The 27,476-nt window shown below is 37.8% G+C and overlaps 5 protein-coding genes across 6 annotated transcripts; all 5 read right to left on the bottom strand.

Moving 5' to 3' along the window:
* Positions 1–19: 19 nt before the first annotated feature.
* LOC126599483 (uncharacterized) lies at positions 20–3,616 on the bottom strand. The gene is made up of 15 exons (XM_050265869.1): positions 3,196–3,616; positions 2,856–2,953; positions 2,675–2,775; positions 2,481–2,559; positions 2,265–2,325; positions 2,101–2,147; positions 1,912–2,004; positions 1,726–1,816; positions 1,456–1,504; positions 1,202–1,318; positions 964–1,111; positions 647–739; positions 499–567; positions 345–387; positions 20–240 (listed from the first exon to the last, which is right to left on the bottom strand). Exons 1-15 carry the CDS (start codon positions 3,251–3,253, stop codon positions 140–142), a joined length of 1,248 nt encoding a protein of 415 aa, XP_050121826.1. The 5' UTR covers positions 3,254–3,616; the 3' UTR covers positions 20–139.
* Positions 3,617–4,583: 967 nt separating this feature from the next.
* LOC126599482 (aminoaldehyde dehydrogenase 2, peroxisomal) lies at positions 4,584–9,409 on the bottom strand. The gene is made up of 15 exons (XM_050265868.1): positions 9,095–9,409; positions 8,565–8,707; positions 8,198–8,278; positions 7,971–8,119; positions 7,644–7,736; positions 7,427–7,550; positions 7,223–7,288; positions 7,054–7,120; positions 6,807–6,883; positions 6,416–6,529; positions 5,595–5,672; positions 5,356–5,507; positions 5,195–5,255; positions 5,003–5,109; positions 4,584–4,817 (listed from the first exon to the last, which is right to left on the bottom strand). The coding sequence occupies exons 1-15, from the start codon at positions 9,201–9,203 to the stop codon at positions 4,727–4,729; spliced, it is 1,512 nt and encodes a 503-aa protein (XP_050121825.1). The 5' UTR covers positions 9,204–9,409; the 3' UTR covers positions 4,584–4,726.
* A 265-nt stretch (positions 9,410–9,674) lies between these two features.
* LOC126599481 (aminoaldehyde dehydrogenase 2, peroxisomal-like) lies at positions 9,675–13,883 on the bottom strand. Its single transcript, XM_050265867.1, has 15 exons — positions 13,681–13,883; positions 13,214–13,356; positions 12,940–13,020; positions 12,695–12,843; positions 12,493–12,585; positions 12,268–12,391; positions 12,084–12,149; positions 11,904–11,970; positions 11,646–11,722; positions 11,426–11,539; positions 11,186–11,263; positions 10,952–11,103; positions 10,763–10,823; positions 10,240–10,346; positions 9,675–10,044 (listed from the first exon to the last, which is right to left on the bottom strand). Exons 1-15 carry the CDS (start codon positions 13,787–13,789, stop codon positions 9,948–9,950), a joined length of 1,518 nt encoding a protein of 505 aa, XP_050121824.1. The 5' UTR covers positions 13,790–13,883; the 3' UTR covers positions 9,675–9,947.
* Positions 13,884–16,703: 2,820 nt separating this feature from the next.
* LOC126600644 (uncharacterized) lies at positions 16,704–17,325 on the bottom strand. Its single transcript, XM_050267245.1, has one exon. It carries the CDS (start codon positions 17,152–17,154, stop codon positions 16,903–16,905), a length of 252 nt encoding a protein of 83 aa, XP_050123202.1. The 5' UTR covers positions 17,155–17,325; the 3' UTR covers positions 16,704–16,902.
* A 2,252-nt stretch (positions 17,326–19,577) lies between these two features.
* LOC126600643 (alpha-N-acetylglucosaminidase-like) lies at positions 19,578–25,065 on the bottom strand. 2 transcript variants are annotated; one of them, XM_050267243.1, is made up of 19 exons: positions 24,576–25,065; positions 24,191–24,267; positions 23,848–24,059; positions 23,613–23,734; positions 23,414–23,502; positions 23,236–23,330; positions 23,037–23,118; positions 22,855–22,961; positions 22,711–22,741; positions 22,375–22,492; positions 22,207–22,254; positions 21,991–22,099; positions 21,729–21,832; positions 21,481–21,579; positions 21,263–21,373; positions 20,812–21,044; positions 20,293–20,530; positions 20,118–20,196; positions 19,578–20,028 (listed from the first exon to the last, which is right to left on the bottom strand). In XM_050267243.1, the coding sequence occupies exons 1-19, from the start codon at positions 24,804–24,806 to the stop codon at positions 19,742–19,744; spliced, it is 2,472 nt and encodes an 823-aa protein (XP_050123200.1). In that variant the 5' UTR covers positions 24,807–25,065; the 3' UTR covers positions 19,578–19,741. The 2 variants fall into 2 exon arrangements, with proteins under 2 accessions (XP_050123200.1, XP_050123201.1); XM_050267244.1 differs by having other exon boundaries at positions 23,414–23,499; positions 24,576–25,061.
* Between the last annotated feature and the right edge of the window lie 2,411 nt (positions 25,066–27,476).

The raw sequence follows: 27,476 nt of genomic DNA, 5'->3' as shown, positions 1-27,476 counted from the left end.
CCTTTATCCAACAACCACCTAAAAAAAAATATTCTTCTTTTTATTATACATATATATTTATTTATTTATTAGCAAATAGCAAGATGTTAATTTACAAAAGAGAAATTTGAATAACAGCAATGACTCAGAAAAGCAGCAATCAAAGAATGATTTCTTCCTGAACGCTGACGTTGAGAGTCTTATGGGGCAGGACAATGCTGTTTATAACAACCACTTCATCTTCAACTGTCACTGCTTCACCTGAATTATCAATAAAACCGGCATTCAGATGGCGCATAAGGCAAAATCGATATATAATTTTATCAGAACAAGAGGATTGAGTGAAAACGAAAGGATTTATGTACCAAGGATTGTGATCCCGAGCTTTGAATTGTAATCCCCAGTAGCCTGAAATCATAGTGCCAAACTTAGAAGTCAATTGCAACAAAGCTTTAAATAACGAAAGAACGTTGGAGTTCTGTTATTAAGCATGGGTTGGTAGAAAGTTTTTGAACGTGCCTGGACGCGAGACCATCTCCCGATTGAAGATTTCCATCCAACAATTGCATGAATAACAACTGCGTTTTCCTGAAACAAAGCATCGTACATATGTCAACATGAGGCGATGTCTAGGATGCACTCCATAACCTATGCTTTTGTTATGTACCTTTATTTCGACATTGTCAAGGATGATACAACTTATGAGCCTCACACCAGCTCCTATGCGAGCATTTGCAGATATTGATACATTGGGACCAATCTGTACGAGCAGATAACAGGAGATTTAATAGATGCATTACTAAGGGAATGCTAAATGATCTGGAAAGCGACAATACTAATCTGTTTCACTATATAAATCACAGTTACGACAACCTAGTCATAGGATTCCTAAACTGGTTGAAAAGAAATCACTCGAATGAGATTTTTGCAAGGCCAATCGTTGAGCGTGCACATTTAGTAAAGCCAGTATGAGAGAAAACGTACCTTAGCACTTGGATGTACTTTTGCTGATGGATGAACATAAACATCACCGGTAATACTGGCACTCTTTGTACCATCTCCACTCACCAAGAGATGTGGATTGGTGACTCGAAATTGTGCAAGATACAAACCAGAACACCTTAATGACATTCTGCAAGTATCAACACAAAATATTTACAAGATGGCCCAGACTGATGAGGACAAGGTTATAGCAAGACAACACCTCGGACGCAAATCTTACCCAGGAGTTTTGATCTGTTCCCAGAAGTCCAAGGTTTCATATGTGTATAACTGCTTTTTCCCTGCAAGAGGCGATAGGATATCTTGATCTAGCCTTACAAAATGCGTGGGAGCATTCCTGATAAAGGAACTCTCTATCAGCATTACCTTTCTACTTTAGTCAATTCAATATGTTGGATGGCACTATAGTAAAGCGGTGTTTTTAATTCACTAAACAGCGTAGTTTTTAACTTTTTATACTATATGAAGAGAAACCTTGTTGCTGAATGAAGGGATTCGAAGCTGGACAGACGTCTTAAATCAGCTGCAAATACCAGAAAACGGTCCAGATTTCAGCATGGTGAATACCAATGCTATCAATAAGTGAAAATACATGTTAGTCGAAGCAATCTATGTATCAAAGAATTTCCTACTGACAAAGAAATGAAAAAGATACCGTGTTCTTGTTGAACTAAACTTTCATGTTACCATAATAAAAGCACACTAATAGCACAGGCAACCTATTCATGGAGAATGTATCACTACCTCTGTCCTTCCACTGAGTGGAAACACCTTCGATGGTGTTAAAAATGTCTGGTTTAAATATGTAGACACCGCAATTTATCCTGTCGCTGACCTGAATAAAATAAGAATTATAGAAAGAAAGGTAAAGGAGAGCAAAAAATTCTCCATTGATGCACCATAAGCTTGAAATTCTGATCTCAAACGTACAAAAGTCTCAGGCTTCTCGGTGTAATGCAACAGTTCATTGGTGACCGGATCAGCTACCAGTTCCCCAAACTGACTGGCTGATTCAGCAGAAACCTATACGAAGAAAGAAGAAAACTTAGATATGGAGAACAATAGATAATATAATAATCAATATTATTATTAAATAACTTTGCACATTTTTTGACCAACCTTGATCACAAGGATTGTTCCCATACCACCATATTTTTTGTGAGCCTCTGCAAATAAACACGGCAAAAAGTGGAGATTAAGCTTTCTGGAATCCCCTTATAAATCCACAATGAATAACCTGGAAACAATCATACGATACTCCCAGCAACTCATGAAACAATTACCAAGCATTTCTGGAAGTGGAAAACTGCAGCAAACATCACAATTCAACAAGACAATGTGCGACTGTAAACAAATAGAAGAACCACAATCAGCCTTTTGCCTGAGAATTAGAACATGTATGCATCGACACAACTTATTTAAGAGGAAAGACCTAAACAAACAAACAAAATAGATAAAAACTTATCAATTGATTAAAAAGGAGTTGGTAAAAGACTAACCGGGTTGTCTTCCATGATCAGATCTCTGAAATTATAAAGTCCACCAGCTGATCCATGTGGCTTGTCTTCCCTCAAATATCTAATCGCCACACCAACGCAATGTACAACCAACAGATTAAACATCAAATCCAGTTCAATATTTTCAAGATCTAATCAGTAACTACTAACTGGAAAACAAAAGCAGGAGCTCACACCTAACAGGGACTTTAAGCTCATTAGAGATTGAGGACACATATAACGCGAATTCACGCTCCTCGTAGAAACCAATGAGGAAAATTTGTGTGAGGTTCGGAATCTGTAATCCAAAAGACAGTGAATTCAACTCGCATGCACACTATGAAGCTAGAAATGACAGATTTATCTACAAGTATATACCCTTTTACAAGCGGAAATGGGATGATGAACCATTGGTTGTCCTGCTAATGGAAAAAGTGGCTTCGGTATATTCAGTGACAATGGCCGGAATCTAGTTCCTGTAGAATTGAAACTCCAATATATCAAGAAGTGCTCTCTCAAAGATTGTAAGAGAAATGCCATTATTCCCAATTCATGATTCAACAACTGAAATTTACCCTCAAAGTTAAATCTCTCAAAAATGCACAAAGCATCGAACTTTCCAATGAAAATTCAAACAAGCATCACCAAAACTGAGAGAAATTGAGAAATGGGGTCTCATTATTCGATCCAAAGATGATGACAGTAACATTATATTTACCTTTAGTGGGCCCGCCCACCATGATCACAGCAACCACCCTCTCGTCCGAGCTCCCCATGCCTTATGCAGAAAACCCAGATCCCAAAAGCCGACGGAGGCAGCGGTGGTTCCACTAGAAACCCAGAAACTTGAATAAAAGGAATGGAGTGGCAGTAACAAAGGAGCCCAAATGCATAATTTATATGGAAAGCCAAAATCTGTAGTTGGAGGTTCACCAGGGAAGAAGGAAGCTACAGCAACGGACAAAATCTGAAGTTTCTCACAGCTCAGAGAGTGAGAGAGAGAGAGATTAAAAAGGGTCGGTGGAATCCAGAACGTGTATTATAATAATAATGCAGTGTATGAGGATGTGAGTATATCCAATCCGAAGTTTGGAAGATAAATGCAGAGAGAGACAGAGCGCAGAGGAAGGTTCCCTCTGTTTTTTTCCCATTACTTATTGGATATGGAGGGGGTCCTGAGGGAGGTGGGTGGGACCCGGGTAACTGGGCATCCCAGTGAGGCTGACTGTTTGGGAATCTCTCAGCCTGGTTGTCGTGGACACGGACACCTCACTAACTTGTTACATTTAATTTTAAGAAATTTTAACGAAACATTTCTGGTGCTGTTCATTTTTAACTTAAATGATATTTTTATTTTAAAAAGTTACTCATGGTATTATTCATTTACAATACTTTTATTTCTTTTGATTAAAACTCAAAATTTACAAGCCATTTTCATTATTTTTCGTTGAATTTTATTGAGATTTATCACCAAAGAGAGTAAAGATTGCCATTTAATTTGAAAGAAGTTGGCTTCAAGACTAAGAAGGGGAAAAGGTGAAACTTCACTTACATGTTTAAACTTTGAGAAAGATTGAAGCTTGCCTTCATACCTTGTGACATTAACTCCCAAACTTAGTGGCCAATTCCTTGTGGAACAAGCCACCACCGAAAAGCCATCACATTTTAGATCAACAATATGATGACCGGAATGTTGGCAGCCACAGCCGTACCAGAATGTAGGGTTGCCATGGCCCCAACATACATCGAGTTTTCGCACAAAAAATGAGGCTCGTTGACAAGAATAGTATGACCACCTTCTTGCATTCAAGTTCGATTCTTTTTATGTAGTGGAATTTGTGGTCCCCCAAAATAATTGGAACCCTTGCCAATAGTACACACTGCATCATGGGTAGCAATTTTATGAGATCTATAAGACCATTGAGAAATGGAAAGTTTAATTATGACTTTGTGCGCGACTGTAATATATCATGACTATAAAAAAAATGCTTAAGTATAACTAAGTGCATATCCTCTTACGCCTGCTCGTCACGTGCACAAGAGGATATAACACCGGTTGCACCCAAGATTTTAACCATGGCTTCCTCCTCCTCAACAAAGTACCTCTGAATTCAACCGTATCTTATTCCCAGTCAAATGGTTAAAATAGACATCCAGTTTTCTAGCTCAGTACATATTTTCACCCTCTTTATTCCTGTGCGTTATCAGTACATCTGCAGTTTTCACCATACTATTTCGCGGGTAAACTTTCACAGCTTTGAAGGCGACTTGTACCAACCCCATGGATCATCAGATACATATTCAGTAACCTGCTTCACGGTCAAGTAATTATCAAGTCCCCTGTTCAAAAGAGAAGAAACTATTATTACCATCGGCAGTTCATCGATCTTAATTTGCAGAAGTAATTGTAATGCAATGTTCGTTGTTCTTTTATGCTTAGTTCGGATATGTAGTGTGATTATATTAGGCCCAAAATATATGCAATATCAACGGAACATTATAAAACAATGCCGAGAAAGCCATACCAATTCCCTAATTCACGCCCGAAACCACTTCGTTTGTTGCCTCCCCATGGAGCCTGACAGAAGCATGGTTGCGAGCAGTTTATCCATACAATTCCTGCTTGAAGGGCCTGCAGAAGAACAAGAAACACAACTCATAATCAGATGCTGGGGCAGGGATGATCCGTTCACAAAATAAGTACAAAGAAGTCTCACCTTAGAGACACGCTCACACCTTTCTAAATCTTTCGATATGACTGCAGCGCCTAAGCCATAACTGTCAAAGTTCAATAAACTTCATCAGTCAAAATGGGACAAAAAAAGCAGTCGAACAAATCTCTCACTATGGACGGTGACAGAAATAAGAGTCAACTCACTGGCTGTCATTTGCTAGTTCAAGAGCTTCGTCTTCTGAACTAAATGTTTTGACACAAAGAACAGGTCCGAAAACTTCTTCTCTCCAGATTTGCATGGAGGTTGTTACATCAGTTATGATTGTTGGTTCAATGAAGAATCCTTTCTTTAGATGCTGCCATCCACCAATAATATAACTCACATATTGAGTTTGTGACAAATAAAGCAGCAGAATGGGCTTGATGGAAACATAGGTTTATACCTCAGGACGAGCCCCACCACTCAAAACTCTTGCGCCTTCACTCTTAGCTGTTGCGATGAACTTCAATATTTTCTCGTACTGAAACAGATCCAGTGAAAATCAGGTAATATTCTAGTACTTCAATTATAAACTGGACAGTGAAATTAAAGATTTGAACTACTTGATGTTACTAACTGTTTGACTTTTGCATATTTTGTATCTGAAGAACACACGTATAATTATCACCCGCGGAAAGTGACCTATATGCCCTGATGCATGTCAAACCGTAGGGACTCTAATCTTTATAACAAACATAAAATACAACGTATCAGCCTAAATTCATCCAAAGAAGAAACTTTTCAACAGACTGTCCAGCAAGGCTGCAACATAAATAGCTGGGGAGTTGTTTTTAGCATAAACATGGCAATTTTAGATAAAAAAACACTTTCCAGACACTAGAAAAAATGGTTCATTACTGGTTAAGATTTGAAATTAGAACCCAGGCCCACACACAAGACAAGCTCGAATATAACATATTTATCAACGTCCAAACAACTACCTAGACATGTTCAAAATATTGGAAGGATAAACAGCTCACACTTGCTGATTTAGACAGCCCTTGTTTTACATGTTTTACAAGAGTGACAACTTGAGTATCATAAGTCCAAATCTTACATTTACAGATTTAAAACGAGAAAAAGATAACCAGTGGGAACTTTAGTGCTTCTCAATTGTCTAATATGTGTCAGTGGACCTGTTTCTTTAACACACTATCCCCCAATTCAAGAAATAGAGAATTAAAAACAGAAACAAAAAGCAAATATTGTTAATGGTATACCCACCTGCCCTCCACTAACAACAGGGCCAAGCCTGCACCCTTCTTCAAGAGGATCTGCAATCTTGATGTTTTTGCACCATTGCACAAGCCTATCCAAAAACTCTGCTGCAATGTTTTCCTGAAACAAGGTGCAAGGAAATTAATACAGTAGTATAAGCTTGTTTAAGATGGCACTATGAATAAGCTTCTAGGGAAACCACATTCAACTACCCACGGGAAAGTGGCACAATTGATGATGTTGTAGCACAAAAGTTAATTATCACGCATGCACCGCGCGGTCTAGAATTGTTTGAATTTACGCGTAATATCCACTTAGTTTAAAAAGATGCACCATCATCCGTGCAACAGAGAAGGAACTGACAAAAAGTGATGTATCATCTTGCTATCATACTTACATGTATTATAAGACGAGATGTTGCACTGCAAATCTGACCATTTGTCCAAAAGATACCGAAGGCAGTCCATTCAGCAGCTGTTTGAGTCATAGAGTAAACAATTACCATTATAGTACAAGGAATAGTATCTTTTTTCAATTCACTTTAGATTCATAGATTTTCTCCCTATACAACTAGATCCTGATGGAAGTCTATAGTTATAAAAAAAACATGTAAGTCTAAAAAGTAGCCTTCATGAGGAACTAACCCTTGTCGATATCAACATCATCAAAAACAACAATTGGGCCTTTCCCACCAAGCTCCAGTGAAACAGGCTGCCAAACACCATCGGAGATGGTATATGAAGGTTCAAATGAAGAGAACAAATGTCACAAATATAAATGAACAATTATCAGATTATAAAGCCTTGACTGTACCTTCACCAATTGGGCTGCAGCTGTCATAATCTTGCTCCCAGTCATAGTACTTCCGGTAAATGCAATCTGTTGAATATAAGTTTATTACTATTACTGCCGCACAGCTAAAACAACCCAAGATGTCACAACTAACAAATTTGCAGGATTACAAGAAGATGTATTCGTAGAATTTCCAACTACAGATTAGCAAGGAAAAACCCGAACCTTATCAACATGGGGATGAGATGCCAAAGGAGCACCAGCTTCATGGCCCAGCCCAGTCAGGATATTGAGGACACCAGGAGGAAGACCGACCTCTCTACACACATCAGCTAGCTCCAAACAAGTCCTAAAATTGATTGATAACATGATGATAGGCATACAATATACAAAAGCAACATAAGAGCTGAAGAAAGTATATATAAACCAAAAATGGACATACACAGATGCCAACTCAGATGGTTTCAATATTGCAGCACACCCAGCAGCTAAGGCAGGAGCGACTTTCCATGTAGCCATTAACAAAGGGTAGTTCCTTAACATAAAAACATAAGCACTTCATCACCATATAAATAATAAAGATGCTTCTTAATAACACTAATATCTAAAGATTGTCATTGCTAACGGGACCATTAGGACAATTCACAATCCAAAATTTAAGGTTTACACATGAAAATTTACTTTACAAACAGGTTAGTGCAACCACCAAGGAAGAAAATCTTACTAAAATTGAATGCATACTCATTTAATATAAAGAAGCAGCAAATACCATGGTGTAATTAACCCAACAACGCCAATGGGCTCCTTAAGGACATGGCTCTTAAATTGCTCCATAGGAAGAGAAATAGGAGTCTTTTGCTGTGCATCCAAACCTTCAGCAAGGTCTGCATAGTACTCAAAACAACCGGAAACATCATCCTGCATTGAATGTGCCAGAACATAAGACTTTATGCATGATAAATAACAATTCAAATTGTCAGAGAATCACAAGCATACCATGTCCCATGCAGCTTCATCCAATGGTTTTCCACAATCAATTGCTTCGAGCTTGGCTATTTCAGATTTTCTCTCTGCTATCTGCACGCAAACAAAAACAAGAAAATCTTAAGACATCTGAACACGGCCAAATCTTTGAAAGGTCATTATGGAAGTTAGAAAATCAACAATTATCCAAGAAAGAGACTTGAAAGAAACACGAGTAAGTTATTCAAAATTGCTCCGTTCAGACCCATTTCTTCTTGAATGTTAAAATATCAACCTCCAAACATATGAATCGAGACAAGTATATAGCATAACTACTACAACTACGCTTTCAAAATCCAATTCAAGACCCGATTAATTTAATTGAGAACAGAGCCAATACCTTAGCAGCAATAGCGCGCAAATACTTGGCACGAACAGCCCCAGGCGCCAAGGCCCAGTCTCTCCCCTTGTTCCTGGCAAGGGCTTTCCGAGCAGCCTCCACCGCAATTTCCACATCTTCAGCAGTAGCTGCAGGTATATCCCCTGCATCCACACATTCCATAACCAGTTCACGTATCAGATTTAATTAAGATTACAAAACCCATCACTTCTTTCCATTGTTTATGTATAAACACAGATAGCATAGAAATTTGAAAGAAAAAAAAAAAAGACGATCTTTGGATCTCCCATTAAAAGATCAAGCACGAATCGAATACCCAGCACTCTATTTTTACGAATTTAATAAAATGTTTTACGAAAACAAGTTCTGGGTCAGTAAATAAAGCCAATTTACATCAAATTTATGCTCAAACTCTTCAGCTACTAAATACATCAAACGATCAAATGCCATGATTAAACCGTAAATTAAATTTAGAAAAAAAACCCAGAAATTAATTTAATTGACAAAAATGCTCAGGGTGAGAAAAAGACCGATGATTTGTTCAGTAGCAGGATTGATGATTGGGATGCGTTTCTTGAGGACCGGTTCTCTCCACTCGCCGTCGATGAACAGCTGCCGACTCGGTATTTGGATCGCCATTTTTCAGCTCTCTCTCTCTCTCTCTCTCTCTCTGCGCAGTGATAGAGTGATAAACAGAGACTGGGCTAAGCAGCAACGCGATGTGACGTTCATTGGTGGGATTTTCTGGAATCGCTGAAATTGTTGAAAAAAAGCAAATCCCAATAATGCATAATCTAGACGTGGAAGCTACCGATAGTAGCCTGTGAAGTTTTTTTTTTTTTTGGGGGGGGGGGTGGGGAATGTCAGAGCTTTTGGATAACTAGGATCAGAACGAATAACAAAATATAATGCATTTGAAATTTTTATTTGACCGTGTATATTAGTTTGAGATACTGTTATATTTAAAATAAGAAAATTAAACGCTTAGTTTTGAGATAGGGAAAAATGTTTCAATTACTTAAATTACAAGCCGTCTAAAATATTATTATTTACGAAATAATCACGTAACTTGTTTCTTAAGAATGAATACAACATAACAACATGAATATATACTCAAATAGTTATTTCTCTAAAGTCCAGTTCATTACATATTTATTGTACCCGGAACACGAATGGTACATCACGTGTTACTATACAAGTGGAATGATGTTTTATTTTTTCATTTGTTAATTTTTTAACACAAGTATCTCACCATTTATATAATGACACAAATGGTGTAGCACTCTGTGTTTCGGACACACTGAAATATATATTAACTTTTTTATTTTATTCAACATAGTTGAATTATTTTCTAATTTTTCATTTTTTTTCAAATTCTTCTGTTCAGGGACTTGAAGGAGGAGGTGGCTCAAACCAACCATAAGGTTGATCTGATACATATTCAGTAACTTGCTTGATGTTCAAGTAAAGCTCAAGTCCCCTGTTGCACAACAGAAAAACGGAAATACCATCATTACCCTTCCCCTAATCAAAATCATAACACAATATTAAAATTAAATTAACAGAAGATTAAGAATACAATGCTGAGGTTGAGGAGAAAATGAACACAATGCTGAGATTGGGATTGAGAGAGAGAAAATTAAAATTAAATTAACATAAGATTAAGAAACTGTACCATTCTCCTAATTCGCGGCTGAAACCGCTTCGTTTGTAGCCTCCCCATGGAGCCTGAATGAAGGATGGTTGTGAGCAATTGATCCATACAACTCCTGCTTGAACGCCCTGCAAAGCATCACACCAACAAAATGAAACACAATTCGTAACCAAATTATCAAAATGATGCCATTAATATTCCTCTCGTCACGGATATAACGTGACGAAAGAGATACTAAAAGGGAATATACAACCAGTTATATGCAATGTTCTAAAAACCACTAGGCTGTAGTCAAACGGTGGAGAAGGCCGTAGCGCCTAGTTAGGCGAGTGACTATGCAGATTTTTTAACAACTTCCATTTAGAGATGTCTGCCGATCTGCAGCCCACCCAACCCACGCGTTGCCTGCCTAGTTCCCTGCCTAGACGCCGCCCAATTTTTCTAACGATTCGGCCTTAATCATGGCAGTGGCATTACGCCAGTGCTTATACGCCGCCTAGAGCGATTGTTAGAACACTAACTTAAAATATCTTATCAGTCTTACCGTAGCAAAGCGCTCACACTTTTCTAAATCTTTTGACATGACAGCAGCACCTAAGCCATAACTGTCAAAGGAAGATCAAACAAACGTCAAAGGAAGATCAAACAAATGTGGGTAGTAAGGAGACTATAAGAGGAAGAAATTGACCGAAAGAAGGAAACGGGGCTAAAAAGAAGAGGAGATTCAACTCACGGGCTGTCATTTGCTAGGTCAAGGGCTTCCTCTTCTGTATTGAATGTTTTGACACAAAGAACAGGCCCGAGAAATTCCTCTCTCCATATTTTCATGGCGCATGTTACTTCAGTTACGACGGTCGGTTCGATGAAGAATCCTTTCTTCAGATGCTGCCATTGCCATCCTTTTTTTAGCAGTCTCAAGTTTTTGATACAGAATAAAGTCATGTACTATGTATAGGTTAGTTTATACCTCAGGACGATTCCCGCCGTACAGAACTTTTGCTTTTGCACTTCTAGCCCCTTCGAGGTACTTAAATATTTTCTCATACTGAACCAAATGCAGTGAAGATTAGATAACACTCACTTGGATCGTAAACTTCAGAACGAAATTTAAAGCCTTTCGTTGTCTCAAAAGACAAACACAAACGCGTTCACTCGCTCGCACAGAGAATCTAACATAAAATGCAGAGATTGTTGACAGTTGATTTACCTGCCCCTTACTAACAACAGGGCCAAGCCTGCAACCTTCTTCCATAGGATCCGAAATCTTGATGAGTTTGGTCCAGTCCTCAAGCCTGTTCACAAACTCCATAGCAATGCTTTCCTAAAGTCGAAATGCAAGGGATTAATTAGTGCTCTAGTAAATATCTATGTAACTTAGAAGGGACTAACAGAAAGTAATGTAGCATCGATCACGCTATTATACTTACCTGCACTATGAGACGGGAGGTTGAGCTGCAAGTCTGACCACCTGACGAACATATACCGAAGCAGGTCCATTCCACAGCTGTTCAATTGAATCATAGAATAATAGAGAGTTAACATAACAGTACCGTCATCCGGCAGCAGTACTATATCTATATGTTTATTGTTTTTCTAACATGTTTCAATCCAGATGCTCGTGCATGTTCTATCCGTGCGCAACTAGTTTCTAACGGAAGCAATTTATCTGCCCTAGAGGTACTAACCCTTTTCCATATCAGCATCATCAAAAACAACAATGGGGCTTTTCCCTCCAAGCTCCAATGCAACAGGCTACAAAGAAACCACATAGGAGAAAGTATTCGAAGATTAAACGAAGAGAATGAACCCCGAAAACAAAATGGACCAGTTATCACATTAGAAATATTTTTAGTTTTTCAACCTACCTTGACCGATTGAGCTGCAGCTGCCATAATCTTGGTCCCGGTGAGAGTACTTCCGGTAAATGAGATCTGTTGAATATTAAACACATAGCAATTACAGCCTGGTGGCTAACAATTCAGAACATCTTACAATCATCGAGTATGCAGAAATTCAAATAACATAATTAGTAAAGAGAAAAAGCTGAACCTTATCAACATCTGGATGAGTTGATAAAGGAGCGCCGGCTTCATTGCCTAGTCCAGTCAGAATGTTGAGGACACCGGGAGGAAGACCAACATTTATACACACCTCAGCTAGCTCCAAACAAGTTCTAGAATCGATGGATAACACAAACGGTACGCATATATGTGAAAAATCAAGATACCAATTGAATAATACGTATGTATAAAGTATAAACCAACCAGGACATACACAGATGCCAACTCAGACGGTTTCAGTATAGCAGTACAGCCAGCAGCCAAGGCAGGAGCTACTTTCCACGCAGCCATTAACAAAGGGTAGTTCCTTAACATAATAGATAAGCACTTTTGGTTGAGCACTTTTGGTTCCTTAACATATAAATCATTATTAAGATTCTTCAGGCTTCTTTTGAAATAAAGAAGCTGCAACATACCATGCTGTGATCAACCCAACAACCCCGACCGGTTCCTTAAGAACATGAGTTTTGAACTTCTCCGTGGAAAGAGAAACCGGAGTTTTTTGCTTTGCATCCAAACCTTCGGCAAGGCCTGCGTAGTACTCGAAACAGCTTACAACTTCCCCCTGTATCGAATTTGAGTTAATTAGGGGCCATGACATCACATAAGACCTTATGCATCATGTCGTAAGCAATAATTTCAATATTTGTCACTAGCATACAATGTCAGAAACAGTTTCATCCAGTGGTTTTCCGCTATCCATTGCTTCGAGTTTGGCTAGCTCAGTTTTTCTCTCGTTTATCTGCATCAAAAGTAGTAAAAGCTTAAGACATCTCAAACAATTTCATTACAGTGAGAGTTAATCAAAACTATTTGAAAGATTAGAAGATCGAAACACGATCAGCAATAATACTGTTTTAACATGCAACTGATGATAACCAGATTGATCATTTCACTAACAAAAAATTAAATAGTGAGACTCAGATACAATGTACCTTAGATGCAATAGCGCGCAAATACTTGGCACGAGAAGCCCCTGGCGCAGAGGACCAATCTTTCCCATTGTTCCTGGCAAGGGCTCTTCGAGCAGCCTCCACAGCAATCTTCACATCACCAGCAGTAGCTCTAGGAATATCCCCTGCATCACACATTCCCACAAATCAACCACTAATTCACATATCATTTCATCGAAACGCCTATCCAGAAGTGCTTTTGGGATGGCTAATAGCGTTTTCATATAATCAAAAGCACTTCTAACAGTTGTTGTCTGAAAAAAGTTTCAAAAAGTTAAACGTGTTTCTGGATTGAAACACTTCTAGCAAAAGCGCTTGTGAGCACAATTGCTTTCTAGAGAAACTTTTTCTCAAACGAGCCCTAACTTGGAAAACAAGTTGCAAACCACAAATCAGTACTTCCACAATCAAAATAAAAAAGCATAGAGAGTCGAGGAAGAGAGAGAGACCAATGGTTTCCTCAGTGGCAGGGTTGATGATCGGAATGCGTTTCTTGAGGACCGGTTCTTTCCACTCGCCGTCGATGAATAACTGCCGGCTCGGAATTTCTACCGCCATTTTTCAGCCAGCTCTGATGCTCTTCCAAACTGTAACAAATTAATTGTTAGGCTAGTGAGTGAACGAGGTGATTCGAATTGGATCGGATTTCGGATTGAAAATTCTAATATTAGTAGTATGAAATCTGAAAGTGCGGATCGCGTGAAGAGGATTTCAACAGCTGAAAACTCGAACAAAGAAGAGACGGTATTTCCGGTGCCTACGATGCTTCACTAAAAGAGAGCTCTCTTGAATTTTCGCGGGAGGAACGAGGGTCGTTGGCTTTTTTCATTTGATTAATTAATTTGTTTATTAGTTTAGAATTAGCCGCGATTGATTAGGACTTGTTTGTATGTGATCCAATTTTTTAAACTCAAAAATAGTTTTCAAAGTTTATGTTTTGAGTACTTGTTTGGTAGGACAATTTTAAAAACTATACTAAAATCAACTTAAAAATTTACCTACTTGTTGAACACATTAAAAAAGAGTTTTTAGAGTTTTTAAAATTATACTCAATGTTTTTTTCTCGAAATATTTTATGTACTTCTCTCTCCCTTGACACTCTCTCTCATCTTTCTCCTTCACCTCTTTCTACCTCTCTCTCTCTCATCCGACCCTCTCTCGTCTTTCTCCCCCTCTCAACCAATTCTCTCTTTCTCTCTCCTTTGCTACTCTCTCTACTTTCTCCCTTCTCTCTTTGGATTTCCATGTTCACTTTTGGATTCAACAACTACAATATATAATATTATCGGGTGATTATTGATTTAGTCCCTAATTTATCACGTGAGTGAAGATGAAGTTCCTGAATTTTATTTTCAGAAAATTAAGTTCGTAAACTCTTAAAATTTGGCAATTTCATCCCTACCATTAAGTTTGAAACTATTTTATTTAAACTTTCCTTCAATTTAAGTCACGTGATGAACACAACATGTCACATCCCGGCTCGGGGGGGGGAGGACCACTTCCCGGGCCCGCTCCACCACCGTAGTACGATATTGTCTGCTTTGGGCCTCGACCACGCCCTCACAATTTTGTTTATGGGAATTCACGAGCAACTTCCCAGTGGGTCACCCATCTGGGAGTGCTTTGGCCTCCTTCTCGCGTAACTTCGGAATTCCTACGGAACCCGAAACCAGTGAGCTCCCAAAAGGCCTCGTGCTAGGTAGGGATGAGAATATACATTTCAGGATCACTCCCCTATACGATGTGGGATGTTACACAACCACTTTAAAGGTAATACTATCTTATCTTTCTTTTTTTCACCGATAAGCCCTTAATGTTAGATATAAATCATGAATATAATTACAAATTTACTTTCTAAAGTTAACTTTATACATTTTTTCTGAATAAATAAGTACTTAAACTTATTACAAACTACCAATCTATACACAAACGTGTATCACATACAAGTCACGTGACTTGAATTGATAAAAAAAAATGTATAAAATACCTTCAAATCTAATAATAGGAATGAAATTTGCAAGTTTTAAGAGTTTAAAGACAATCTTTTGGAAAAAATAATCTTAAGGACCAAATTTTCATGAGGATATTAATTATGAGATTAAACTGCAGTCAGAACCAAAAGCGTAATTAATCTGAAAAAGGTTGGTGAGTTGCTACAAGAAACCAAATTAGGAACATTAGCAATTTGTTACCTCAACTTATTTACCAAAAAAATAAAGACTTGCAATCTGAACTTGTACTCTGTACCTACGTTCCCTCATTCGTTAATGGATGAGATTCTCTTTACTTTTTTCTTTTCGTCTTACTACAAGATGAAATTTTAAGCGTTTAAACAAAAAGGAAGAAAAGCAGAGAAAAAAAATGGAGATAATCCTTGTCCATGAGTCAATTATGATATAATCTTTCATTAATTTCATCGTGTGCAATGAATATGACCAACATTCATTATTCATATCTTGCTTCAGACATTTATGAGAATATACGTTAACAAAATATTCAAACAATAGCCAACAAGATCCTCTCCGGATCTTTTGGTGAAGATTCTGAAGATTCGTAAATCGTGTATGTTTATCGTACATCGTGTGATCATTTTTTATCAGGTATTGTTTGTATTTAATTTTAAATAAAAATATTTAAAATGATTTCTAACCACACGATGAATAAATATGATTCACAGATTCCCGAATTCTCACAAAGAGGATCTGGATTTGAACAATAGTTCTAAAGTGTGGCTATTATATGATTATTCTGAAAATACATGACATTTTGGAAACAGTAATTCATTCGTTCTAATCAAACTTTGAGATTTATGCATAAATAAATAATAAAAATCACAAGAAAAAATGTATTCACAAGTGTTACATGTAGTTCAATATTCCAGTGATTACGGTGTTGGGAACTATTTCCCCTTCCCTTAATAATAATAATTTTTAAAAAAAATGTATACACAAGTGGCATACAGCGAGGAATGGCTAATTTCTATGCCTGAGCGAACACATGATCCAATCGTTCGAACGGTAGTATTTCTCCATTTTGGCGGGTTAGACCCGACCCGGTAAAACTGGCTTGGACCCGATTCTGATCTTCTAGTCTCAGCTCCAAATTATTATAATACTCTCAAATATAAACTTAAATTATAATTCATAAGTGAATTAGTAACGATCATAGAAAAAATTCAGTGAACCCGAAAACACTGTTTAGTAATTTTACTATTTCATGAAAATCAATAGGCACCGTGCCAAATATTCCAAATAAGATTTAACTTCGTTGCTAAGAATTCAGCAGCAGCTGATGTTTACACATAATCCTGACTAGACACGTATTCGAGTTTTGATTAAAAAAATCAAAACTTGAACACATGTCCAATCGGGATTAGGTTTAAGGAGCAGCAGCCAAGTCCAGTTAACCAAGAAATTTGCTTCACCGGATCAATAGAAATAAAATAAATGGAATAATATTAAAAAAATGATAATAATTGGATAAATATGTATATTTCTGGTAGCCTTCTACGCTAGATTCATGCATTTATCATCAAAATATCATACAAGTTTATTTGTACAAACGAATTACCAATAACAAGTCACCCTACAACGAAACTAGAAGCTCAAATCATATTTCAAAAACCAAGCAATTAAAACTCTGTATCACGAAATTAACAAGAAAATTCAAAATCAACGCTTCTGGGTAACCTTCTGGCACTTTTCTTTGATCCAGTGGAATCCAGCGGAGGCGCCTTCCTTGACCTTCTTAGCGCCGACCGAAGCCACCGCTTTGGTCTTCACAAGGCCTTCGCCGACCTTCTGCTTGTACTTTGCGGCGGTCCCGCCGTCGCTGCTGCCCTTGGGTTCGACGGGGTAAGAGGAGTTGTTGTAATCCCACTGATCCGCCCACGAGCCCTCGTGATTCGCTTTGCCTCCGTTCATGATCGCTCTCGAGGAATTGAAGCTGGAATTAATCGGCGGAAGAACTCGATCGATTGGGGACGGTGAGAAAATCGGATTGGGATTTTGGGGGCAATTCAAAATTTCTGGAGAGAAGTAGAAACGTGATATGGGAGGAGGGGCTTAACGTATGATTTTATAGGAGTTGGTCAAAGTTTAGGAAATATAAAATCGATAGGAGTTGGACCAAATATTAAATTCGGATGCGTGCTGGGGACTTAAATGGAAAAATAATATATACAATGTATTGGGACACGTATGGCTGATTTGTATTTGAACATTTCACTCTCCCCTTTTTCATTTTTCATGACAAGAATACCCTTATCTCCTTTTCCAATTTTAATTTCTTTGAAGAGTGAATGGAATATTGATAATTAGTCGTTTTTTTTATTCGAATGATATTATAAGTGTAGTGCATGACAAATTTTCAGTCAAGATTGGACAGGTCTCCAAAGAGGAAGAATCTATATTAATCACGATGCGAGAGTCAGTTTGTACATTAAGGGAAGCTGCAAGATTGTAAGCATTTGTAACAGGGACTGACCCGAGCTATAGACAAAGAAAGACTTTGATGTATAGAATAAGGTACTCAGTCATCAAAAAGAGGTTACCATACAATTTTGCTTAACACACTATCCTTGAGTTTGGATTTAAAAGATCTTAGAAGTCCAAAACCTAAAGGCAGAGCGCATTGCATTCACATTCGTCAATATAATCCGTTACTTACTTTTTATAAATGAATGTTGTGTACTAATTGACTCGCTTATTGTAAAGTAAAGAAATAATGGTTTTATCTGATAAATACATACTTTTTATTTTTCACATGCTAATTGACTAATGTTATTTTTGGTTTGATTTGATTTATTCAATACTGCTACCGTGATTCATCTTCTTCTAGGAAATTTACAATTTTCTCCGGACGAATTTTTGGTCAACTAGCTCCTCCTAACTATAGGTTTATGAATTACTGATTATTCAACTCATAAGGGCAATTTTGTCACTTAACCGTGTATTTCTCAAAAGCCTTCTGGAACAATCCAGAACAAAGACTTTTGACCCATAAACTCTCACACCGTCCGGCCCACAGACGCTGATAAAAACTGATAATAAAAGGACCTGCTCTAATCCGGATCTTGTCGTATCCTTTTTGCGAGGATCTTAGAAATCAGTGAATTAAGTTTGTTCATCGTATATTTTATAATTAGAAATTATTTTAAATATTTTTATTAAAAATTAAATACAAATAGTACTTGATAAAAATTAATCGCACGATATACGATAAATGAATACAATTTACGAATTTTTAAGATCCTCGCCAAAAAGATCCGCAAAAAATCCTGTTGGGACCTGCCCAGTAGAGTCGAAATTTCTTGGCGGCTTTCTTCAACGTCAAGCTCGTAACCTCAAAACTTCACCGATCACGATCCATTTTTCAATATATTACGTGGTATTATATTTCCAAGTCAAAGCTAGAGTTCCCATCAAATGACACGGTACATGATCTAACTTTTGATAAGGATGTCAAGATTCAAATATAAAAAATATTGAATGTTGCTGTTGATGGTTGTTCATTCTTTAATGTATCATTTTATAATATATTTAAACGTTTATCTTTTAGGTCTTTTTTAAAGATTATATTTATAAAAAATCATAAAAATCCAAAATCATATGACTGAAGGATTAAGAGTTTAGGGTTTCTTTATAAAACTATATTCGTCTATTTTCTTACTTACAAATGAATGTCTTAATAGTTTTATCTATCTAGGTTTTTGCAATAATGATCTATGAATGGTGTTATAGACGGCTCAAATCGTTAAATACAATTATGGAGTTAGTCCTACAAAAACGTGTGTCAAAAGTTGTGTAAAAAAAAATGATGTCATAGATTTGCCATTTAAAAAATGCATATGACCATCAACTGATAGTCACTAATACTATTTACAAAGTATGATTTAAATAAATGATCCCTCTAGCATCATATCATGTAAAATATATACACTCAACCAATAGAAGCACGAACAATTTTTGTGTATACATCAAAATAATAAACTTAAATGATAAAGAAAGTTTTATATGTGAGATCATGAATATATTTGAATAATAAATAAATATAAGGCATCTTGATTTTATATGTGTAGCCACACTGACACGTTATTCGTCAGTCAGTCTTAATTTTTTTATTTTGTAAGACCCGTAATGATGTGGTAAACAAATGACCTTTCTTTTTGGTTTTTGAACAAACGAAGAGTACTTTCAGTAAACCGTAGTACCAAGTAGCAACAAATAACTTATTTTAAAAATGAATAAAAAAGAAACATAAAAATAGGGTTTTGTTGTAAATGTCTATGAAGTATGCCAAACTTATCAATTTTTTTTTTAAATTATAATTATTAAGGGCATGGTAATGGTTTGAAACTATTTCTATAGCTCCTGAGAGGAGGAAGTTTCGAACCCGAAACAGCATGGACGGAAATGGGATGCATTGCCACTCTCATCAGTTTAATTACTGAAGAAAACGGCAATCCATCACACAAAGTCTTCATATCCATATTATTCAAACACATTATAATTACAATCTCGGATAAGCAGCTTCATTAAGTGGTTGTATGTCAGAAGCACTTCCTAATAAGTACTTATCAAAAAGCCACCGGGATGTGTTGAGAGCGTTTCCAGTACTTTTCACAGGAAACGGCTTCCTGCTGTTTTGCCAATCATTCGTCAGCTTTATCCACTCCCTCCTCCAATCCTTCAATCCAAACTCGCCGCCCTCCTCCAAGCTTTTCGTTAAATACTTGAAATATATAGCTGCTCGAGGGCCATAATAATCGCGTAGAAGCCCGCTCCAGTACTTGTTTCCTGCACGAAAAAATCGAAAAGACAGATGTTTACAGCAATGTATATGGACGCAGATCGCAGACGATTCAATGTTACATCACTTGTCATACCATAGTCGCGAAGCAGACTTGCTTCCTCCTCCGTGTTGTCGAACCACATTGTTATCTGTGTTCTAGCATTCCACTCAAACTGCATTTTCGGATCACATCAGATGAAAAGACAAAATCTTGTTTTCCTTGCTAGCATAAGTTTATTTAGGGAATGTAATTCAATGGGGATTCGAACCTGTTTTTCCTGTTCTTCGTCCTGTGCGAGTTTCTTCGCACTTTCCAACCAGGGTCCTAGGAGAAATCCATCGTGGCAGGCTAAGAGTGCGTCCATGTCTTCAACTAGGTCTAAAAACTTCTTGCTGTCGCGTGCCACTCCGAGGACATCATTTGAGTGATAAGCCTCTATGACCTTTAGAAAGAGCTGGTTTGCATATTTAGATAAGGCTTGTCTAGTCAGATCAACAAGATCATACCTGAGCAGTACAGTTAAAATGTCAAATAGATTGAGATTGTACCCAGTGCACAAGGCTCCCGCTTTACGCAGGGTCTGGGAGAGGTGAATGTCGGCTAGCCTTACCCCCATTTATGGAGAGGCTGCTCCCAAGTCTCAAACCCAAGACCTACTGCTCATGGGCGAAGGCACTTGCCATCGCACCAAGCACGACCTCTTAAAATGTCAAATAGAACTAATACAAAAAGTTTAAGTGCGAAAAAGCTAATGCGCGTGAGGTTTTTCGTACTCAAAGGGGCTAACCTGTAAGCACTACTTTCTGAGAGCTCATCTCCACTTGCAATAAAGAGTTCTAATGCATGTATTACTTCAGAAGTTGAATACCATAAATGAGGGCGATCAAACGAATCAGTTACTTCCTTGAGGACTGCACTTCCTGCTTCTGGTTTCTCATTTTGATGACGACCTTCTGACAGTGTTGATATTAAGGATGGATCAACGTCGGGAAATGCCACAATCACATCCCTGTTTTTGTCCTGTTTTAGTAGGAACTACTAATTATGGCATCAATGCACTAACAAAAATTTGAACTGACCATGATTTATGGAATCCAATTGAAAAGTTGTGTGGGAACAAGATTGAGCCAATGCAATCTTGCAAAAATTGAAAAGATAAAAATGTTTTTCGAGGTAATAAGTAGCGAGAAATTATCCTACAGATGAAGATACTAAAAGAATTTAAGCTGGGAACTTACATAGGCACCATCAGTGCAGTTATAGATGGTATGATATAGTATATTCCAGGCATCTTGTATTGAAGGAGTTGAACGGCCATAACGTCTGGCAGAATATTGATCAATCCAGGCCTGAAATCGGAATGAGTGAATGATTTTTCGGTTTTATATCCTAATCACCAGTTACAAGTCACAGGTATCCTAACGTTCAACGGGATTAGGAAACAACTTAAGCTTACCTTAGCATCAACTTTGTTGTGTTGAAAAGCCATCTCAGACATGAGATCATAAACAACAGGATTCTGTTCTATACCTTCCATTGACATTCCAACACCAACCTTCAGAAAAAGTAATCGATAAGATTAATCATATGAAGATACTACGTAGTTAAATGAAGGCGTTTAACATGTGTTGATGCAAAGCCTAATCAAAGATTACTAAACAACTTATAATATCATGACTAAGCGAACTTTTTATGGGTGGATACCATTGTTGAGTTTTCACTTATACGAGCATCGATTGGTCCAGATGCTATTGCATCCAAAACTCCGTACATCTCAACATTTCCTGCAAAATTGTGCAGCATACACCTGTAATACAGAACTCCGACAATCAAATAAGAATCTTCAGAGAAGAAGAAAGAGCATAGATGAACTTAAAATGTCCCTCTGCAGTATACACTAAAGGACTTATAGCAGCTTAAACTTCAAGATGGACATAATTGTCAAGCTTTAGATATATGACTTTCCAGATGTAAGGAACATCATAAAACTGCTCCGTAGTACTCCATATAGGTTTCACTTCAGCAAACAGATCAAGTACTACCAGCTTCCCCGTGGGAACGGAGTGTAGAAGTGCCTGAAATAAGCACATTTCACTGTCAACCAAAGCCGAGAAAAAAGGGAGCAAGAAAGATACGAAATTAAAATGGCTTACGGTTGGAGAAAATAAATTGTAAATCTAACCTTCATTTGCAGAGGCCTCCAGAATGGATCGTATGAAAATAACCACCCCTGGAAACTCATTAGCATACCAAACAAAAAGTGAGCAGATCTGTGCATAATTGCATTGAGGACGCATCGTAACTAACCATATTCTCATAAAACATATGGCTTGGAGATAATTCCTTTTACCTGCATTAACCAGACACCGTCCTTGTCTCCACTTTGCATACCCCTAAAGATTGCTGCACCTAATGAAGATATGTACTCCGGAGCATCGTCAGGTGGAGTATTCTCATCAAAAGTATCACTGCACAGGTTCAATCATAAACAATGTTAACATAATATTTGGAGTTTAATTAAAGCTCAGGCAATTATTTGGGAGACAAAAAGAACGAAACAAACTGGTTACATGTATTTGAGAGAATTTAATGACCAGTTTTATAAATGTTATCTAGCAGATGTCAATGATTATAAAATAATGGAAGAATGAGCTTTTGAAGAAGGTAAGTGGAGGAACCCTTATACCAGTTGTATATGTGACTAGTCCTGCCGTACTCTGAACAAATAGGTAATTGACCAATGAGAAGAAATTAGAACAGAATTAGTGTTTGACACAAATATTATATCCACAAATATAAAGTGGGAAGGCACAAGATCCAGATTACCAACCTTTTACTTGTTGCTCAATGAATGCTCTCCCAATTTCAACAAACAACGGATCAGTTGCATCAAGAAGGTAGGTGCAGGTCCATCTAGGATCACTCTTAACAGAAAACCTGAAACAAAAGTTGAAAAACACAGGTCAGGTATTTAAGAGTTAGATTATAAAAGTGGAACGTAGCAGTACTTACCAATTTCCTAAGTGTGTTATCTTCGCTGATGGATATGTAGTTTTGAGCGCTGCAGGAACATTTCCGGAAAAGGCTGGAAGGACTAAAAGCAGGAATGAAAACATCATGCGTGTTAATGTCCTTTTTCTTCCCTTTCAAAGAACTTAAAGTACTAAATTTAAAAAGTATTCGAGGCTAGATGTCTTGTGATAATTAGTACCTGGAGTCATTCCAAGTTCATACATTCTGACCAGAATCTTTTTCTGCAGAATCAGCTGTTGATCCAACCAACTTTGAGGTAGAGGTCCGCCCCATCTGCGAAAAAACATTTTATATCATCAAGGAAAAAGGCTACATTGTTACAAAGTCGGAAATTTTTGCAGTCTAAGAAAGCTCACCCATGCAAATTTCCCATACGAGACCAAGCAAGGAAAGCGGGGCCTCCAAAAAAATCATCCAGGTCTGATTTGCTCATATTAAATTTCTGCTAGAGGATAAACAAGACATTGGTGAGAAATGAAAAAACCATTGATTTGTTCGTTATTTTTAACAAGACGAAAACAGGGAAGAAAAAGCAAAGGCGAGAAAGAAAGTGACCTGGAAAACTTTCTGCCAAATAGCCTCTTGCCCTGTAAATGCTAGTGGCAAATTGATCCCTTGAAGGGCCATCCAGTCAATCTCCTTCTCCCATCTTTCCCAATCCCACCAAGCGAATGTATCTTCAAGAAATCAGATAAAAGAAAATATCACTTCCAATTTATTGAAAGAAAAGTTACAAGGTTTGAACTTTGAAATCGCGAATACGTAAAACAATGTCAAAGTAGAAGCTTACAGCTGGAAGTAACAGCATTCTGGTAGTAGTTCCAAGGAACAGGTCTCTGGACCAGAATGCCGGCATCTTGTACCCGGGTGAGCAACCCTGATTTCGGCACTGAAAACAGTTGCGCGCCGCCGGTTTTATCCCAAGATATATGTGAATTACACAAATTCTTCAAGTACCAGTGCAGACCAGCCAAAATCTCCACTCCAGTGACCCCAGAAATTCTAGTTAAAGCATGGAATTTCAAAAGTCACATGAAAATATACATCGGCAACTTCAACTATTAAATTATATCTGTCGATGGGTTTGATTCAATGTTAAATTTTATTGAGAAGGAGAGGCAATGCCAACATACAGAATTTGAGGATCCCCGCGTCTGCGAAAAGAAGGATTGTTCTTGATCATAAAGCAAGATGCACCCCCACATTGCTCCTGCAAATTAAATAAACCACAATTTTTCATGACAGTGAAATCCGGGAAGAACTTCCCCACACATGGGAGTCCAATTTGGTGGTATCACAAGTCAATGACGCATTGTCACGCAGGAAAGTTGTGTGATTGGATTCGGAAACCGTCAGGTGACATCCCAAATGGAATTAGAAGCATAATTAACAATATTTCAGCTACAGATATATATATATATAACTCATTGACAAAAAGATTGTACCTTTCCTAAATTTGAAAGAAAAAAAATAGAACTTTTCAAGTTACAACTAGAAAAAAGGAGAAATTTGAGATACCTTGGAGACGATTTGGAAGTCGAAGCTGGAAGAGTGAGAGGGGAGGAGGCGGCTGAGGACTCCGCGAGCGGCAGCGACTTGAACGTGCGGCGGCGCCTTCTCGCGGTCCTGGATTTCGAGAAGGCGCGAAATGTGTCGGACTCCGATGGTGGACGAGTAAGCCAAGTCGAGGAAGAGGATAGTAAGGAGTATTGTGAAGGCCGGAGAAAAGGTGGGAAATTTGGAGGCCATTGGAGGATTAGAGTGAGAGTGAGGAGGTAGCGGGTTAATTAAGCTAATGGAAATGGTGATTAGCGGTTAATTAATGGAGGAGGAGGAGAAGCAGTGGAGAATCTTGGAGGATGACGACGACTACGAGACAAAAGTGAAGGCCGGCCGGGCCGGGCCGGTTGGTGAGAGGGCGCGGGAAGGTTTTTTTGTTTTTGTTTTCTTCTGTTTTTGTTTGATTGGATTTTGTTTTTTATTTATAGGATTCTCCTTTGGTAATTTTGTATTTTGTAATAAAATTAAAAAGAATAAAATCAAGCAATATTAATGTTATAAGTGTCTCACATTCATTGAGGATCTCTTCTCACTAATCACATTTCTCTTATTAATTGAGAAATAATCACTACAGAGTGATTAGTAGTTAGAGACGAATTTTAGACTCGTATTTCACTTGATACGTCATGTTTGACTCCTGGTGCTGGTAAACCACACGATAGTGGCCAGTTGAAGACTAAAATGTCTCTGTAAGTCTTTTCGATTTTCAGAAGGACTATGGCAAAGCCTCAGTTGGTCCCTTAAAAAAAACACTTAAAAATTAGAGGAAAAAACACTTAATTACAAGTGTCCATGTAGAAGTGGTTTTACTTATTAGTGTTTTTGGTTTTTTCAAAATCAATCCCAAACATGCCTATAAATCATTTCTAAGTAAGAACAATTTAAATGATTATTTTTCCTTTTAAATTCCCAAAAGGGGTAATGGAATTGGTCGAATTGAGTTTCAAAATATTTTTTTCTATAGAAAATGATTTCTGCAAATTTTTTCTTCTAGCCTTCGGATTGAATACCTCAAAGTAAAATTAATTGATTCAAAATAAATAAGTAAAAGAATGTAAAAGAAGAAAATGAGAGTGTGAAAATCGTTACTCTTCTTTGGTAGAGTTATGACTCTAGATTGTTGCGGTGCTAAAATGATTATGTAAGGGCTTGGGCCTTATTAGGTTTGTTGGGCCCTTATGGGTGCATTTGTTGTACCGGACTATCTAGGACTGGATTAGCTTTAGGGACTAACCAGGACTGGCTTAGACTAAATTAAGCTGGAATAACTTAGTAAAACGTTTGGTGCAGTGTCGGACTAAAAAGCTGGATAATAACAAATTCTAATATCATATTATTTAATTCATATTTATTAATATTTTATATTATTTAATACATATTTAGTATTATTTTATTCTTACTACTGTCTGGCTTTTTCATTCTAGAAACCTCCCATCTTTACTCCCAATTCTTTTCCGCTAATCCCCCTTTTCTTCCTTATTTTGCTCCGTCCCTCTCCCTCTGATTCTTCCAAATTTTTATTCGTCCATCACTCGCTTCATCTCCATCTTTTTCTTCGTATTTCTTTCCGTTCATCTTCCTCTTTTCTTCCTAATTTTTCTGGGAAGCAATTGGCGAATCAAAACCCAAATCAGAGTCTAAGTCATCTGGGTATTCATGGGTCTGCTTCTCCGGCGTCAATGGTGAAGGTCTACGATCAGGGAGTCTGGACTAGGTGCAGTGTGATTAGAGTGATTGCTGTGCGTTTCAGACGCACAAAGATTTTTGTAAAAAAAAAAATTTGGCTTTTTTGTTTATAATTTTGGATTTTGATCTGGTTTTGAAAGTGGAAATATTGCATAATTTTTTGCCTATTTTGCTTCGAATTTTGCAGGATCTGGATTTGGAAATGGTAGATGAAAGGGGCGAAGCAGGGGCATAGTTTATATATTGGACCTGGGTTCCGAATCTTGTGAGGGACAAGTAGATGGGAGGGGCGAAGCGAGGAGGGGCAAAGCGAGGAGGGACGAAGCAGGGAGGAGTTGGCTTAGCAGTCCGGCAGATTTTGGGGGGTTTCGCTAAGACCCTTTAGCGAAGTGCCTAGTCCCATTTAGTCGGGACGAGTCTCATTAAAGCTTGCCCCGGTTTGTATCAAACACAGGACTAGACTACCCCTTAGTCCAGTCCAATCTAGTGAAAGTTAGTGAGTGCAAACAAACGCAATTACTTGGGCTAAACTTAGCAAGGACTTCCATGGGTCCTAAACCCAAGGAGGGAAAGGTAAACATGGACCAACTCGTATAGGGTCTTATCCTTATTGAGTTTTATTTATTATTCTTGAAAGGGGACCAGCTGGTGGGCTTCGTTACAGCAGTTCACCTTTTTAGGAGTCAGGAATACTCACATAGGTATTCAGTCTCCTTCGGGCCATCATCGTGCGATTCACCATCGCCATGAATCGAACCCAAGATGTGGCGTGTGGAGTATGACCTGAAATTCATTCGCAACCGCTAGGCCACTCTGTGATAGTTAACTTATTGGGTTTTATTTGAGAAGGGTTTTTTTTTTGTAACATAAGGGGTGAATCACCCAAAAAACTGGCTCAAAGAGTCATTACATCCACATAAATGAATAAATCAGTAATGAATCAAGTAATGAAAATAAAGAGAAAAAAACGCAAGTGAAGAAGATAAGAGTGTGAAAATCATTTCCCTTATTATTGAGATATCAAGAAAGAAAAAGAAAGTAGAACAAAGCATGTGAATGGTGAATGGTGAGGGGAAGGACAAGAAATGCAGATTTTGATGCAGAAACTGATGATAATGGTTGGTGAGGGTAGAGCCATTGTCGTCATCTGCAAATGCACGGGAGATGGGACCA

This window comes from Malus sylvestris, chromosome 14 (genome assembly GCF_916048215.2).
Source record: "Malus sylvestris chromosome 14, drMalSylv7.2, whole genome shotgun sequence".
Lineage (NCBI taxonomy): Eukaryota > Viridiplantae > Streptophyta > Magnoliopsida > Rosales > Rosaceae > Malus > Malus sylvestris.
Note: the sequence above shows the minus strand (reverse complement) of the source record. Positions and strands in the feature narration are given on the sequence as shown.